The 18607-nt window shown below is 42.1% G+C and overlaps 1 protein-coding gene across 1 annotated transcript in view; it reads left to right on the top strand.

The window, feature by feature from the left end:
* Positions 1-18395, top strand: part of LOC308303956 (roundabout homolog 1-like) — a 160681-nt gene extending 142286 nt beyond the window's left edge. Inside the window, exons 13-30 of the mRNA XM_080748501.1 lie at positions 774-940; positions 2334-2455; positions 5253-5487; positions 6196-6317; positions 7117-7288; positions 7735-7932; positions 9239-9265; positions 9676-9715; positions 9933-10087; positions 10806-11159; positions 11991-12110; positions 12580-12724; positions 13257-13514; positions 14038-14495; positions 15158-15295; positions 15924-16139; positions 17041-17198; positions 17956-18395. Of these exons, the coding sequence (XP_080604627.1) occupies positions 774-940; positions 2334-2455; positions 5253-5487; positions 6196-6317; positions 7117-7288; positions 7735-7932; positions 9239-9265; positions 9676-9715; positions 9933-10087; positions 10806-11159; positions 11991-12110; positions 12580-12724; positions 13257-13514; positions 14038-14495; positions 15158-15295; positions 15924-16139; positions 17041-17198; positions 17956-17970 (3100 nt within the window). The 3' untranslated portion in view covers positions 17971-18395. The remainder of the gene's footprint in view (positions 1-773; positions 941-2333; positions 2456-5252; positions 5488-6195; positions 6318-7116; positions 7289-7734; positions 7933-9238; positions 9266-9675; positions 9716-9932; positions 10088-10805; positions 11160-11990; positions 12111-12579; positions 12725-13256; positions 13515-14037; positions 14496-15157; positions 15296-15923; positions 16140-17040; positions 17199-17955) is intronic.
* The last annotated feature ends 212 nt before the right edge of the window (positions 18396-18607 follow it).

Raw genomic sequence — 18607 nt, forward strand, 5'->3', positions numbered from 1 at the left:
CATACTTCACATACCCAATGTTACATGTACATATTGTGCGCTAGGGCTGCACAATATCTCTTTATCGCATGGTTATCGGTCATAGGTATCGCTGTATGACCATCTGAAATATCAGTATCGCAAAAGGCTACGATGCCTTTTGCAATCACCAAGTTCAATTTCGCCCATAAATATATTTATTTATAAATACATGGGCAAATAATTGGGCGAAATTGAACTCAGTCATTTGCCGTTACTTTGACTTTGAAAATAAGGGCGTGTGTCATAGGGATGTAAGGGTTTTACTTTCGGTCAGAGAAATTCAAAATAAGAGTGAAACTGAAATAACAAGTGTGTGGGAACCACTTAAAATCAAGAGTGATATTGACTTGTTATTATGCAGTTTTCTTTTGAATAATGCTTAGTTTTTACTGTTGCAACACTTCAAATATTGAATATGAAATGTGTACGGTAATATCGTATATCGCAGTGGTTCTCAAAGTGGCTTCCAGGGACTCTGTGGGTTCCTTTATGGGGGTCTAAATTGACCCATACAAGTCTGTAACTCTGACAGTGTACAAATGAACCAAATGAACCCGTTAGGTTCCATTTGTACACTGTCAGAGTTAAGGGGAGACCTTGACATTTTAAAGTTTGAGAAAAACTGGTATATCGTATCGATATCAAAACATTGGGCATAAATACAGAAATTTAAAATGTTGTCCGTATATTGTGCGCATGGCATTATAAACCTTCGCATACAGACTCAAGGTTGTATCTTTCTCTCTTTGCAGCCATGCGTCAGGCAGCAGCTGGCTGACTCTGGCAGACCATGTGAGGACACAGAGCTTTGTGCTGAAGAACCTGAAGCCCGGGGCCTTCTACCTGTTCCTGATCCGAGCAGCCAACGCTTACGGCCTGAGTGATCCCAGTCCCATCTCTGACGCAGTCAGAACTCAGGGTAGACTGGATGTTTTTGTATACTGTTGTGGGCTTAGTGGACTTACATTTCTGTAGTTTTATGGTGGAGGCACGTGGGTGGGTCAAGGATGCCACAACAAGGACTTTCCAGAACTCAGTTTACTTGTGAAATATCAGGATTACCACAACAGGCAATAACAGCAGGCAGCAAGTCAGTTCGTAATTCCCTGGTAAAAGCGGAGGTTACACTCAGACGTCTTTACTATTTGGGATCCGGAACACAACTGACTAGCCTGCTGGGAGAACTAACCCACCATACCTCCCGCTCTACCTGAGAGCCAATACGAATGCATTATACTGAGCAACCCCCCACACAATAGGCTGGCATTTGTTTCCTTATACAATACATTTCAGGCTTTAGATTTTAATCCATCTTCCTTTGTTTAGAAGTATGGGATAATAATAACAATAATTAAAAAGATAATGGCGTTAATGACAAGTAGATGTGTTGGTTCGGGACAGGTGGTTGCGGTTGAAATCATTAAAAAAAGAAAAGAAAAAAGGGTCTGTGTTGGTAAAAAGAAAATTGGCCCACACATCACGCTGAGACACCAGAGCTGCCTTATCCTTGCTGGGTTTCTTTTTGTTTGTTTTTTCAATTTATTTTCAGCATTTCTGCTTTAAGCGACAAAGAGAGGAAGACAGGAAAGGTAGAGAGAGAGAGAGAGAGACAGACAGAGAGAGACAGAGAGAGATAGAGAGGACCATGGCATTATTTTGTGTGGTGTTCGTGCACTCAGTGTTGTTGTTTTAACTAGTGGTGGAAAGTACGGTAACCAGGGGTGATATGCCATGGGCTCGCGTGGGCTCGGCGAGCCCACACTTATTTTGCTGCACGCACGTGCGCCTCATATGCACACACTAATTAACAATAAAAACAGCGTGCGCACATGACGTCATGAATTTAGAGGACCCACACTTCTAAAATCCATATCACACCACTGACGGTAACTAATTAGTTAGTTACAGTAAGTCCAATTTTGAGGTGTTTATTTTACTTGAGTATTTCCAATGCTTTTACTTCTACTCCACTACATTTCAGATCCAAATATTCTACTTTTACTCCACTACAGTAACACTAGTTACTAGTTAATTTGTAGATTTTGATTATTGTTACAAAGCATACATGAACCACTTCAGCCAATCTACAAGCTCACAATGCGTTGCGATGCGATGCATTGTGAGCTTGTAGATCGGCTATTTTCAAAAGACGTTTGGCATTCTGCGTGCTGAGTACTTTTACTTTTGGCACTTAAGTACATTTTGACGGCAATTAATTTGCTCAAGTACATTTTGAATTTCTGACTTTTACAGTGTAACAGAGTATTTTTTCCCACTGTTTTTAACCCCTGCCCTTCCCTGTGTGCCAGCAGATAGCCCTCCTACCATCCAGGGCGTGGACCACCGTCAGATCCAGAGGGAGCTGGGAGACGTAGTGGTCCATCTGCACACACCTACCATCCTGTCCTCCTCTGCTGTCCGCTTACAATGGATGGTAAGAAACACCCTGTTCCCACCGTACCATATCCTCCTGCGTTACATAAGCTCTACTGTGTATATTCTGTATATACTATGTTGTACAACGAATGGATTTGTGAAACATTTGAGCCTGTTATGACTTTCCCGCAAAATGTACGCCAAGGGGGTAAAGTAAACTGTGTGTGTGTGTGTGTGTGTGTGTGTGTGTGTGTGTGTGTGTGTGTGTGTGTGTGTGTGTGTGTGTGTGTGTGTGTGTGTGGTAGGCTCTAATTGTAAATGAAGTAATAAAAGTCACACTCAAACCTTGGTTATGCTGTACCTCCATGAGTACATGTGGGATTTTGCTCTAATCAAGACCACCTGTGAGTTATATGTATGTATCTACAGTATGTATGTATCATGTATGTATGTACAGTATGTATGTATGTATGTATGATGTATGTATGTATGTATTTATGTATGTATGTATGTATGTATGTATGTATGTATGTATGTATGTACAGTATGTATGTATGTATGTATGTATGTATGTATGTATGTATGTATGTATCTACAGTATGTATGTATGTATGTATGTATGTATGTATGTATGTATGTATGTATGTATCTACAGTATGTATGTATGTATGTATGTATGTATGTATGTATGTATGTATGTATCTATGTATGTATGTATGTATGTATGTATGTATCTACAGTATGTATGTATGTATGTAGGTATGTATGTATGTATGTATGTATGTATGTATGTATGTATGTATCTACAGTATGTATGTATGTATGTAGGTATGTATGTATGTATGTATGTATGTATGTATGTATCTACAGTATGTATGTATGTATGTATTTATCAGGATATAGAAAAAGGATACAGCCTAAGACATTTCTAATCTCACCTTGCATGTATGGACAAGAATGTAGTTGCTTATCGATGATGAATGAGTTGATATGCTCACGTCAGGGGTAGAACAATACACAAAGCGAGGAGTGAAGTGAATCGTTTATGAGAGCAGGCCTTTCTGAAGTATGCTTTCATGAAAATGTACTGTTTTCTTTGAACAGGAGGTTCACAAAGCCTCTGCACAGTAAATTCATTCACAAGGGTGCTCTCCATTTTATTACGGCTACAAACATATATACTAACATTAAACAGTCAATGTTTAATGTTCTTATGAGGCATCCTGGAGGTAGATTTGTGAGGTTTGTATTTTTCAAGGGACTGTTTAGAATGACGTTGATAGCTTTTAGTAACCACCATGCTCAGAGTCAGCTATAGTAATGACCTCATAAATGCTGTCTGCTGCGAGATCTGTGATACAAGAAGATGCAAATCTATATCTCCCAGAAGGATGCGGGGGGATTGACGACATCCATCCTTGCATCCATATTCTGGGGGCGAACGTTCTGAGGTCTGGTGTAGAGAGGGGAGGGGGGGGGGGGGGGGGGAGGAGGGGGACCAAGACTGTATCTAGACCCCTGGGGGACCCGGTCAACTAAGCAGTGGTCGAAAAAGTACTCAAATGTTCTACTTAAGTAAAAGTATCTATACTGCTATATAGAAATACTCTGTTACAAGTAAAAGTCCGGAATTCAAAATGTACTTGTGTAAAAGTACAAAAGTATTGGCATCAAAATGTACTTAAAAGTACCAAAAGTAAAAGTACTCGTTATGCAGAATGACCCATTTCAAGTATTCAAATATATACAAATCATTTGAAAATGTATCTACAAGCTCACAGTGCGCATTGTGAGCTTGTAGATCGTCTATTTTCAAATAGCCGAAATGTATATACTGTAGAGCTGTATGTTTTGTAATAATAATCCAGATCTGCAAAATAACTAGTAACTAAGTTAAATGCAGTGGAGTAAAAGTACAATATTTGGATCCGAGATGTAGTGGGAGTAGAAGTAGAAGTGAAAGTATTGGAAATTGGAAATACTCAAGTAAAGTACAAATACCTTAAAAAATGTACTTAAGTACAATAATTAAGTACATTTACTTAGTTACTTTACACCACTGCAACTAAGTATACAGTACATGGTTTAAGTGGTTAACACAGGTTGAACAATCTCTCCTGGAGGATGTCCACAGTCAGCAGTTTAGGGGACGCTGGTGACAACCTGCTAACTGCGTGGTGTGTTTAAAGTCCCTCCACAGAGACAACTTGTCGCCCAGATCTTTTTAACCTTTAATGTTGTTAACCGTGACAATGACGTGCACTTTAATACATTTCCCTGAACAGTCACACTCATTTCTAATGCAGTTCTAAGTGTTACGCTTAGATATTTTTAGATCTCTATACTGTACTGCAGGGGTCTTCAACGTTTTCAGGCCAAGGACCCCTTAGTTGAGAGAGAGGTGAAGCACAACCTGTTCATAGAGTCCATATAATTTCATTGTTTGACAGCACAATCATCAGTGTATTTTGGATTCATGTCAATTTGTGTTTTCAGATATTTAACCACTTGAGCCGTCATTACCTAATAAACTTGACCTTTTACTCTGTACTTAGTCTGCTCTTTTTCACTTCTACACCAAACTTCTTTGCCGAAAATAGCCGATCTACAAGCTCAAAACGCCTCGCAGCCTCGAGGCGTTGTGAGCTTGTAGATCTGCTATTTTTGGCTACAGTTCTCAGAATATGGACACTAGCGTTCAAGTTGTTAATATAAAAAGGATTGGAAGATTTGGAGTAACGCCCTGTAGTAACTCTAAGGACCCCCTAGGGGTCCCGGACCCCCTGTTGAAGACCCCTGCTGTACTTTATATAACTATATTAAGTTTGTAATGTGCCTGTGTCTCTCTCCACAAGGTGGAGCAGCAGTCTCCATACATCCAGGGCTTCAGGGTGATGTACAGGCTGTGCGCTGAGCCCGGCCAGCCTGGCGGACAGTGGAGCGTTCTGGACATGCATACGTCCGGCGAGGACGGTGTGGTGGTCACTCAGCTGAACAAGGGGTCCACCTATGAGTTCAAAGTGCGTCCCTTCTTCGATGAGTTCCAGGGGGCCGACAGCGAGCTGAAGCTGGCTCAGACACTGGATGAACGTGAGTGGCAAGTCTTTGGGTGTGAATTTTGTAGTTCAGAAGAATTGAGTAACGTTGCCACCTAGGGGTCATCGGTGGTGCTATCTCCTATGGCAAGTGGTTTTCAACTCTTTTCATATCAAGGTCCATTATTTATTTGGCATTTGGAGCCACGGACCACCGTTTGATGAAATTTAGCCTCTCAAACCCAAAACGTAGAATATTCTGTTATTGCTGGATACGATAATATAGTACATGCTGTACATCAAAATCAGTTTAACCACTTTAACCCTATTTATAATTTGGCTATTCAAAAATACCCTATCTACATGCTCTCTGCGTGTTGCGGTGGAATGCATTTTGAGTTTGTAGATCTGCTATTTTACTTTAACTCAAATCTTCTGTTAGGGCGTCCTGTGGCCCAGTACATCAATTTGGAGGTCCACTGCTGTAAATAGCATGAATAGAATTGATATCCGGTAGACACAATCTACATTCAGCATGCACGGGAACAAAATGGGAATGGGAATGCTGTGTTAAATAAATCACACCGGAAGTTATTTTCATTCCAAGTCTGGCCGTGTTGAAAGCTGTCAACAGGAGACAGAGAGCATACCTGGGATGCATCCAGTTTTATATAAGTTTGTCTTCTCTCTGTCTGTCTGTCTGCATGTCTCTCTGTTTGTTGCTCTCTCTCTCTCTCTCTCTCTCTCTCTCTCTCTCTCTCAGCCCCGGGGAGAGCCCCCCAGGGTGTTACAGTGACAAAGAGTGATGCCAATGGGACTGCCATTGTGGTTGCTTGGAAACCACCTCCGGAAGAAGACCAGAACGGCGTGGTTCAGGAGTACAAGGTAAGAAGGCAGGGGCTGGGAGAAATGGAGCGCACATTATCAAGCTCCTGCCATCTACTACTCACGCCTGAATTATCGGTGTCCCAGTAAAGGGGATACCAGCACCTTGATGAATCGCTTTGCCATTCATCGAACCGGGGGTGATATTTCACTGAAGATGCAGTGAAATGTATCTTAATGCGTCTTTATGACCGTTTTTCTTCTTTTCCTCTGCCGTCGTGGTGAATATGACTGCAACTTTTGACTATTTTCTTAGCGATTATTTTCATTGACTACTTTTTCTATTGATTGAATTTGTCACACAATGGTGTCATGCCAAAATACAGTAGCTAAATTAGGCGATTACAATGAGATTGTAGATCAGCTATTTTCACTCGTTTTTTTTAAATCTATTGACATTTTTTATATAATGACATGCCCAAAAGAGGAATAGATGTATTATTTTATAAAACGATCATAATCTAATACAATGGTTTTCAAGCTGTGGGTCGGGACCCCCAGGGGGGTCCCCAAATTATTTTGGGGGGGGGTCCCCAGATGATCAGCTTAATGTGCAACATTGTTTTCTCACTCAACAGTTAACAAACCAACATAAAGTTTTAGTGCATAGAGGGTATCTGCACATTTCTAAAGTGACAACTGAAGGACTTTTTAATACTTCTAAAATGAGGGGGGGTCCCCAGTTCAACTATGATTATTTTGGGGGTCGTGGCCTGAAAAGGTTGAGAATCACTGATCTAATAAATAGCTCTACTTCTAACAATGTCCTTCCTCATGTCTCCTCCTCCTCCTCCTCCAGATATGGTGCCTGGGTAATGAGAGTCGTTACCACGTCAACCAGTCAGTAGACGGCTCCACCCTCTCTGTGCTCATCCCAAGTCTGGCCCCAGGAATCCGCTACAGCGTCGAGGTCGCCGCTAGCAACAGCGCTGGGCCCGGGGTCAAGAGCGCCGTTACCTTCTTCCAACTCGGTGAGACTCACCTCCCTCCCCCGGAAAATATGAAAAATTGCAGATGTCTACAAGCTCACAATGTGGCACAATGTGACTTGTTGTGAGCTTGTAGATGGGCTTTTTTTGGGGGTGCCACATGGTTGTGCAGTGAAGTATAAATGAGGCTTGTCCAGAATGCGGTCAAGTCATAAGAAAAGTTTTTTTGTTGTAAGAAAATAGGTGCTCACAAAATATGAAAGGTGAACATCTTGGAGCATTTGAAGCAGTAACTTTTCCTTCAAGGGTTCTTCAAATTGACTCTTTTGTGGTTTATCTTCTGCCATTTTAATATTGTAGCCTATATGACATGTTCTTTATTGACAATAATGAATTATATCTATTTTACTCTATTATATTTTGCTATATAGTACTATGTAGTACATCAATGTAATGGCCTATAACCCTCCTTGTGTTTGATTGTTTAGACGCTACAGGCCAGATGATGGACAGCCGTACGGACCGAGACGCCCTGTCCCAGATCTCAGACGTGGTAAAGCAGCCAGCCTTTATTGCTGGCATCGGCGCCACCTGCTGGGTGATCCTCATGGTCTTCAGCGTGTGGCTCTATCGTCATCGTAAGAAGAGAAATGGCCTGAGCAGCAGTTACACTGGCATTCGCAAGGGTGCGTGTCTATATCCTACATCAGTGGTTATTATATTATAATATTACCTTTTTATTTTATTTTATTTTACCTCCATGACTCTGAAAGTGCATAAATGGAACCCTCTACTTGTACACTCTCAGAGTTACAGACCTGTAAGGGTCCATTTGGACCCCTTCCCTGAGAACCACTGTCCTACGGTACATAATATCCATTTTAATGATGAGAGGTTGTGATTTTAGATGCTTGTTTAAGGTCCGCATTCCCAAAGAACCAATGAATTCTGGCACTGTACACTTGAGTCATCAGCAGAAGAATAAATCGCTGTGGTATTTAAAATGAACATTAAAACAAGAAGAGAGCAAGAAGAAAAAAAACAACAACATGTAGCATGGAAGGATAAAAAATAGAGATAGTTTAGAAACCACATCACAGATTTCCTCATGTCAGTTCCTGCGCACGGCGGCAGATATAACCAGATCACGTCAAAGGACGGGCCTCTATAATCTTCGTTGTGACTCGAAGACCTCAAAAGCAAGTGGCGATCAGACGTCGGCGCGTCCCCGATTATGCTCACATTCAAAGGCTGACATTTTGGAGCTCATTTGTAAGCCGCCATCTCCCCTGTCGTTGCAACAGTTCATTGGACGTCTGAGGCTGTCAACCTGCCGCCGTATAGCACAGCAGCATCACTGTTATCTCCTCGCTTTCTGTCGGCCCGCCCGTCACCCCCATTAACCTTCACCAGGACACTTTGTCTAAAGAAAACAGCAGCGTTAGGGCAGGCAGCCTCACTTATGAGTCTTTAAATGTTTGCATAGTGTATCAGAGCCAGGGCCACGCTGGTATCACCACGTATTTGTTTTTATTTTTTATCAGGATCGGATCGGAAGTCTTTTTTTTTTTACGATGTGTTCAGAAGTAAACATCTTTGTTGTCTTGAAGTGCTTTGTCTTCACATTGGTTTTTCGTTTTGTGCGATAAAGTATTGACTTTATCGCACAAGAGATCACCCCAGATAACAAGACATGCAGAAAGATTAGGAAAAGGTCAATGTGACAACTTAATCCGTGTTGAAAATGAATGCCAATCTACAAGCTCACAACACATTGTGATGCCTCGCGGTGTGAGCTTGTAGATCAGCTGTTTTCAGCATGCAACACTATTGTACGATTAATTATATCTGAGGCTTATCAAGTACATTTAATGGAACTGTGATCTATTTAACTGATATTGATTTCTTCACTTTGTTTCCTATCTTACTTTTGTGCTCCCCCCTCCCCTCTTCTTGCTTCTTGCTGTCCTCTCTTGGGATTTTTTTGTGCAGTTCCATCATTCACCTTTACACCGACAGGTATGTCTGAATGAAAGTTATTTGGATAGAAATCATTACAATGTTTTGCAGTTGTATTTGATAACCATGTGTTTATTTAGCCTGGCAGCCTTTATTAGATTTGTCCAATTCTAAAGTGAGCGTGTAATTAAAGTGAGTGTGTAATTACACAAACCTGTAATAAGGTCCACATGAACACTCAAACTAATGATCTTACTGCATGCTTTACACTGGACCAATATCCTTTCATCTTCTGTGATGTTTTCCGGATAGAAATCAGTGCTACGAACGCTTGCTGTAAAGAAATGTATCATCCCTTAAAAGACTAAGCTCGGGGTTTATAGGTTTTCTGCTTTGAACTCTTTGTTTTGGTCAAACTAATGAAGATCTATTGTGAACTGTCATGTATGGTATTGTGTTCATATTTGTAGTGGCCTATCAGAGAGGGGAGTCTGTGTGCAGCGCTGGACGGTAAGTGAAACTATCCGTCTTCTTCTGGGTCCATGAAAACAAATGTGCAAGGAAACCAATTCACTTACAACGTTCATCCACCAGGGGGAGTGCACCACCTTTCTAAAAAAACAGTCAAAGCGTCTGCATCCATCTCACTCTCATTTGGTTTCACTGAGGCATGAAGAACAATGTTGTTTTTGTCTTGATGCGGTTGTTTTCATTGTTCTTGCGGTAGACCTGGACTCCTCGGTATGGGAGAACCTTTGAACCAGCTGTGGTTGCCTGACAACTGGCCCAACGCCTGCACCAACCACAAGGACTGCAGTATAAACTGCTGCAACAATGGCAACGGCACCAGTGACAGTAACATGACCACATACAGTCAGCCAGGTCAGTGCAGGACTGAGGCATTCACTGTGTAAGCATTAACGGTGATGAAAGTGATATTTTGTGGTTAAAACAAAACTTTCTTTGTGGAAAAAGTTAATGCTCTATATTCTGATAGTAGTCATTGCTATAGAGTATTTGTTCAATACATCCCTGTGTCTCCAGCTCTTTTACAAACAGACAATACATTTTCAGGGGGTTGCTTTCATCCATTTATCAGATCCAACTTTACAGTTGTTGATGTTTAGTATTTGTTTATAGTGTTCCAGTAAAAGGTCACACATTTCGCTTGTTAATCCTGTCATGTCATCAACATGGATCTGTCCCATTTCGCATATCCTGATTGCCTACCATCGCCCTCTAAAGTTTGTGTATGCAACCCAACGGTCGCTTATCTCCCGATTAGGGAGTCTTACTGGTTAACCTATTATAGGTTTCTTTATTGTTTTATTTTTGTATAATAAACAAAGGCATACAAAAAAGATGTATGTTACCCCTCCCACCCACCCCAAAGTAGTTACCACTTTTCTAACACAAAAATATCACTTACGGCACCTTTTAACAGCTCAACAAATTGCAGATCTACAAGCCTCACAACGTGTCACATTGTGACACGTTGTGGGCTTGTAGATCTCGTATTATATATTTTTTTACATTTACCCCAAATAGGGACACCACTGGTTAATATGTTTGTTTTCATTACCATGCGTGTTCTTCTCAGCTGACTGCATAGCCAACTACGGCAGCCACCTGGACAACAAGCAGAGTGGCCCGCTGGGGTCAGAGACGGCCATCTACAGCGACGTGAACCTGGCCAACAACCTCAACGAGCTCAAGACGTTCAACAACTGCGGCGTGTGCTACGGGGGCTCCGGGGACGGCCAGGGGAACATCTACGAGCCCATCCCCTACGCCACCACGCAGCTCATCCAGGCCAACCTCATGAGCAAGGCGGCCAGCGCAGAGCACCCGGACATGCAGTGCTGGAAGCAGCCGCCCAACCCGCCTCAGATGACCAAAGACATGACGGCACAGATGCAGTACAGCGTTATAGAGCAGAACAGGCTCAATAAAGGTGAAAGATGCTTTGACCATTTTAACCCTGGCGTCCCTTGGTTTTTAGCATGTAATTTTAACCCATTAAAACGGGTACACATTATTGTGTATCATTATTTTATGCTTTAACTATTGAAAAATATCAGATATACAAGCTCACAGCTTGTAGATCTGCTATTTTTGAAAAATCGTGAAAATTAGAATTTTGATCCGATTCTATAAGTGTCTCTTGAATCCTTCTAAGATTTTTTGAAAAAACTATGTTTCTATATGTCAGCAATCTGGCTATCCATCATCAAAGAAAAGGTCCTTTTCACTTTCAACCGGAGCTCAGTTAGTCTGTTCTTGAGAGACTACTACGTCAGTGGTTCTCAAACCTTTTCATGTGAAGGACCCCCAAAATGATATGTATTTGGCCACGGACCCATATCTCAAAATATCTCGTTCCAGGGACCACCCAGAAGCAAAATTTGAGTTACAAACGTTCGCTTTGAAAATACATATATTCAAAGATTTGTACACATTTTCACGACTTTTTCAAAAATAGCAGTTCTACAAGCTCGGAGCGCGGCACTCGGTGCCGCGCTGTGAGCTTGTATATCTGCTATTTTTCACTGGTTAAAGCATTCAATAGCTCACAACAAACCATGATGCCATGTGGACTTGTAGATCGTCTATTTATTTTCTTTTTTTGAGCGGTGTCAACCGCTCCTACATCTGTCTGTACAGTATGTACGTACTGTATGTCCTGCGTCTGTATGTATGTGTTTAATTTGAGCTTTTTCATTATTTGACCCTTCCTTTTCTTTTTCATTCCGTCCGGTGGTCGTGTTTGCGTAACATATCCAAGGAGCTGAAGGGGCGCTCCAGAACACCATCCACTGCAACCCGTGTGGAGATCACAGCACGGGAGGCTCTCACCACAGCTCCTCCCACCACGGCTCCGACAGAGGCAGCAACAGCACTTCAGGTAACACCTGAGACCTGCATGCTCCCACTGGAAGACTGTGTATCGCATTGAATGAGTCATAAATATCCATGCTGACTAGCAGAAACCTTGTATCTCCAAACTCTTCATTTTCGCAGATTTTGTAAATTAATGCCTTTCTTCATCATACATGAGTATCACACAAATGTAACGAAAATAGACGAAGCTCTCAACGCATCGTGATGCGTTGTGAGTTTGTAGATGCTTATTCTTTTTCGCAATTGATGAACATTTTTGAAAGTGGTTAAATCTGCCTGTGGGTTTTATAAATAAATAATGAACCAATGAAAAGTATTAACAAGAGCTAGTGTCTTAATAATAATAGCTACATACATTGGATCCATTGGAACACAGGTTCATTTTTCCATCTGCTGAAGAGTAACAGTTTCAGACGTACAAGGTTTCCACCCGACAGCCACGATGTGTTTCCTTTCCATCTTTCTCTCCTCAGGGAGTCAAAGTTCTAAGAAAGGAGCACGACCGCCCAAGGTTCCCAAACAAAACTCGGTACACTGGGGAGAACCTCTGCCCCCTCCTTATTGTAACCCACCAACACAGAGCTGGAAGAGCGAGGAGTATGCCCTGCCGGAGAAGAGGTGAACCACAAATGGACACAAACACACACACACACACACACATACACACGCGCACACACACACACACACACACACACACACACACACACACACACACACACACACACACACACACACACACACACACACACACACACACACACACACACACACACACACTCGCATGCATACACACGCACATACATACATGCATGCACGCACACACACACGCACAGGTCACACGCACGCACATGCATGCATGGCAAGATTTTTTCAACTTGGAAGTGTGGACACAGGAATACTTTTCACAGTTAAATGCCCAAGGGGTTTCACAGCATCCCTTTATACTGGCGCCAAATCCTCATCTCTCTCTCTCTCTCTCCCCCCTCTCTCTCTCTCTCTCTCTCTCTCTCTCTCTCTCTCTCTCTCTCTCTCTCTCTCCCTCTCCCTCTCCCTCTCCCTCTCTCTCTCTCTCTCTCTCTCTCTCTCCCCCTCTCTCTCTCTCTCTCTCTCTCTCTCTCTCTCTCTCTCTCTCTCTCTCTCTCCCTATCAGTGTGGATGCAGATGGCCAGTCCTCCATGCCAGCCTTGAGGATGTACTTGCATCAGGATGGAATGGAGGAGGTGGATGAAGACAGGGAGAGAGCTGAGGAACACAGTGTGCTGGACAGGGGTCCTACCCCCCCGATCCACAGTGTGCTGGACAGGGGTCCTACCCCCCCGATCCGGGGAGCGGCCTCATCCTCTGCTGCCGGGTCCCACAGCCACCAGTCCATGGCCGCGCTTACGCCCTCGTTGCAGGGAGACCCCAGGTACCCAGATGAGCCTGATCCCTCCCTGGTTCAATTATCTATTTCACCCTTGTGTCCCGTGCGAATATCGATCTTTTCTTCTTTCACCAAGAAATAAACATTTTAATGATGATGATGCACTTTTTTTGTTATAGTCTGTTGAAAAAGGCTTGTTTTGACGAAAATACAATCTGGGAGAAGAATTCAAGATACATTTGTCTGAATTTCATAATATTGGTCTGGGCGGAAAGGGGAATTTCTAGATGATGTCATTTCTTTGTGCATCATGGGAATTGGAGTCTTTGCATCATCCCTGGGTACGGGAGACCCAGGGTAAATCAAGTGTTGGATATGACTTGACGGAGATTAGCGCCAATGGTGGCCAAAAATAGTGAAAAAAGCTGATCTAAAAGTTCACAATGTTATTTTTTACATGCGTAATCAATTATTTTTGTAAATCATTGATTAGCAAAAATGATTTAAGACTGATTAAATTGATTTGTTTGATTAACTTTGCACCCCTATTTTGCACTGCGTTTCCCAGCCATCCTGATCCTCTGTCCCCAACACACACCTACATGTGCCTGGATTTGGACGGACAACAAGAGGAAGAGGAGGACGTCGAGGAGGAAGAAGAGGAAGAGGAAGAGGAGGAAGCAGACACAGAGACAGCACAAAGTCACTACCACCAGCGCCAAAAGAACCAGCAGCAGCAGCAGAACCACCACCAACCGCACCACCCTTCCCTCCAGAGGCGCCACCCCCGCGGACGGGGAGCCTTCGAGCAAACCCCGGCCTCCAGCAACGGGGACCTGGACAGATCCGTCACAGGCTCCATGGTCAACAGCTGGGGTTCGGCCTCCGAGGACAACATCTCCTCGGGCAGGTCCAGTGTCGTCAGCACCTCCGAGGGCTCCTTCTTCACAGACACTGACTTCAGCCAGGCCGTGGCCGCGTCGGGGGACTACTTGGGCCTGCGGAGGTACGCGGAGGACGCGGCAGGTGAGAATCCAAAAGCCAATTCCCGCCGAGGGTTCTCGGTATTTTATCCACTGCAATAAAGGATTATTTTTGACCACTTTCAACCTGGTATCACTATTTTGGTTGTGTCATAATTATTGGCCAACATTTTCCAAAAACAAAACAAACGTGCTGTAGTTCATGAACTATCATGAATCTTCCTACAACTAAGTACTGTATATACTGTAATGCTTAAGGGGTTAACGCACAATTCAATTTATTTTACCACTCAGTGGTCCCAACAAGATTGTTTGTCTTTTTGTATCAATATTTGATATGCTGTAGAATAGCAGTGTAATTTATTTAAATTTCTCAAAAAAGAGGAACATTCAGAAAAGCTTTCTGAACTTGTAATTTTATAATGAAATAAACATTTATAATAATCATAAAGAAATGTGTTACTGTATACTGTATCTTTTCAAAGTGGGGTCTGAACGTGTTAGGAGTTAAATTGTCTGTAACTCTTGAGAGTTACAGACCTGTAAGGTCCATGTTTGGTTCCATTTGTACTCTCTCAGAGTTATAGGGGTCTATTAAAGCAAATTAAAACATTTGAGAACCACTGACACGACCACTCAACCACAATATAATCGAGATCCATGTTGTCTCAGGGCGCCTAAAAATGTTATATTTTACTGCCACAGGTCAACGGCACCAGCGACCCAGCAGCCCCATGTCCACAGACAGCAACATGAGTCCTGCAGTGACGCAAAGGAGGCCCAAGAGGCATAAACAGCATTCTGTTCAACGGGGCCACAAGCCCAGAGACCACTTCAATGATGGTAAATGACTAGTTCTCATCTATTTTGTGGACCTGGTGCAGGACAGAAAGTTACACCATCAAAAGGAAACGGGTCTGCATTCTCTGCAAGGCTACTCCGACGATTTTACCTGGCAAACACACAAGCAAACAACACCAGGGGAAATAATTACAGTGATCCATGGCTCCTATTTTGATACTTTTGGCTGTTTAGTACAGTGATGTCTTTTCTACCGCCATCTTATATGCCTTACTATTATTGGTACAGTATTTGGTACTCTTTTGTTATCATCTTTGTATTTCTAAATAGTGCGATCTATTACAAACAGTGTAGACTTTCTGCATTGGATGTATACAGAACCTTCGTGATATATTTCCCCTAATGCATCACTCTTCAGTTCACGTGATGCGGTACATCTAGACAAGGGTCATCAGTCACTGTAATTATTTCAACTGACAAAGACCAAACTCATGGTCGAAACGTTATTTGCTTGCACAGTAAAATTGTCAGAGCAGCAATGTGTTAGCCTTTTCGATGATGGTAAAAACACACAGAATGCTCCCACACACAATAAATTATTTTAATTATGTGTGCCTGTTTGCCCTTGAAATTAGGTCTGACATTTGTACCTCTGTGCTTTGCTCTACAGACATGCCTGTGAATTTCCCTAGTCACAAGTCCTCTGGGGACTCTGCAGTGAGGGGGGCCACGCTGCCGAGGATGGGCTCTAGGGAGGCCAGGGGTCGACGAGGCAGCGCGGGAGGTCAGAAGACCAGGGAGGGTTCTATTGAGCAAAGAGAGAGCCAGGAGAAAAACAGAACTCCACAAGGAGGGAAAGGGAATTGCAAAAGCCGTCAACATTCAGGTACTGAATGGTATCCCACTCTTTTAGACTCAATGTGACCGTGCACTAATATTCAAAACCCTGTTTGCTTAGACTGAATGTAAAGCTACCCCCTTAGACTGAACATAACACTGCTCTGTTAGACTGAATGTCTAAATGTCTAATAACTCCTCTCTTTGTCTGGATGTAAACCATACTATTCAAGTCCTATTATTCAAAACTACTCTCTTAGATTAAATGTAAACGTGCTCTGTTAGATTGAATGTAAACGTTACTCTCTTACTCCGTCAGTAAGATATAGTACAAGTATAGTACTACATTGAAATGTAGTACAGTACAAGTACAGTTAAACACCCTGCCTAAAAGGAACATCTCAAATAAGACCTTTTACGGTCTTTTTTACGTTGAAAGCCCTTGGTATTTAATTCATGGACATAACAAATAGCAAGCAAAAAGCAAAAAAATTAAAGCATTCAATAATATCGCAGTTACCTCGTATTCTCTGCTGTGTTTACTGCCTGGCTAACATGCTTAGCTGCATTAAAAGACCTCGGACAATAAGGTAAAACTAAGCACATTTAACCGATAGATGGGGCTTGATGCGCATGGGGAACACCAGGAAATACAAGGAAAAACAGAAAACCATCAGATTAAAATGCCTTTTATTAAACAATACGGAGGATACGGGTAATTCTGGTTGAGCGGCATGTATTCTGGCACCCAGGCCAAACAATAGAACTACTCTCTTAAGCTAAACTTACCATGTTTGGCTGAATGTAACCCTAGTTAATTTGCAAGATACTGTATTTGCTTTCAACAGTGGACTTATTCTCAGATTCTAATTGTTAACCGTATAGAATAATTTAGATCTATTCTTAAACTATTTTAATGATTTATAAATGATCTCCTTTCACTCCACCAGATTTCGGGGACATCCTTTTGTACAGCCGTCCCTCATTCCCTTCAGTTCAGGATCACAGGGACCCTGGTGGTCCTGTGACATCCGCAGACTCCAGGGGCAAACAGGGTGAAGAGGGGACTCCTGCAAGAAGCTTGCAGCCACAGGTGCAGGAGTCAGAGGTGTGTAATAAGACTGGAATCACTGCTACACACCTCCAAATGTAAAGTTCTGTCACTTGTCTGATGTAATTTGCTTTTATGATGATCGGTGGTTCTCACATTTTTTGTTAACCCATTTAGGCCTAGAATTATTGAATGCTTTAACCAGTGAAAAATAGCAGATATACAAGCTCACAGCGCGGCACCAAGTGCCGCGCTGCGAGCTTGTAGATCTGCTATTTTTGAAAAAGTCGTGAAAATGTGTGCAAATCTTTGAATATATGTATTTTCAAAGCGAACGTTTGTAACTCAGATTTTTCTTCTGGGTGGTCCTTGGAACTAAATATTTTGAGATGCGGGTCCGTGGCCAAATACATATCATTTTGGGGGTCCTTCATATGAAAAGGTTTGAGAACCACTGACATAGTAGTCTCTCAAGAACAGACTAACTGAGCTCCAGTTAAGTGAAAAGGACCTTTTCTTTGACGATGGCTGGCCAGATTGCTGACATAGAAACATAGGGTTTTTCCAAAAACCTTAGAAGGATTCAAAAGACACTTATGGAATCGGGTCAAAATTCTAATTATCACAACTTTTCAAAAATAGCAGATATACAAGCTCGTGAGCTTGTATATCTGCTATTTCTGCTATCTGCTAGTCCATGTACAACCCCCTCTGCTGTAGATCAGAACCAAATTGCATTAAGTGTCTTTCATGCAGTGTTTTCTTTTGCATGTGAAACGTACTTGAAGATGGAACCCTTACTTTATTTCCACAGTTACTGGAGAGCTGAGTTGCAATGTCACACGAATAAGGAAGCTTCTACAATTGCCTGGAAGAAAGGAACATGACCCTTTTTTTATATCAAGAAATACCTGACTGACACTGCACAACACTCTCCAGTTTTCTAGTTACAGTTTTTCATTAGGTGTCCAACTTTGAAGAAAGAAGACAGTGAAAGAAGAAGAAGAAGAAGAAAAAAAGCGCTGTCGCGTTTAAGTCTCTGTGGATTCTAATTTGGACTCTAATTGTTTACTTGTTAGTGGTTGATAACTAGCTCCCACCGTCCTGGGTGGTGGTGAGTTACTCTGTGATGTAAGATGAACTACATGCACATTTGATGGCTGTTGTGAGTGTATACAAAGATGTTTTTTCCACAAAGACTCCCCGATGTGGTCTTTGCTTGTCAGTTATTCTCGCTATTTTACTGTAATGAATATTTGGTCATCATCACCAGCCATCTCGTACAATTATTTAAGCATTTTACTGCCACAAAAAAAATGCTTCAGTGGGGTCTTATATTTGTATTGCATTTTGTAAAGCACTATTAATGTTTTGATATTGATGTCCATCTTGTTGTGTGTATTATTCGTTCTACATTGGTTTTAAAAGCACAATCACTTATTTTATTTTTTATTCTTAAATCATTT

Source organism: Nannobrachium achirus (assembly GCF_963921795.1).
Source record: "Nannobrachium achirus genome assembly, chromosome: 19".
In the NCBI taxonomy this organism is placed as follows: Eukaryota; Metazoa; Chordata; class Actinopteri; order Myctophiformes; family Myctophidae; genus Nannobrachium; species Nannobrachium achirus.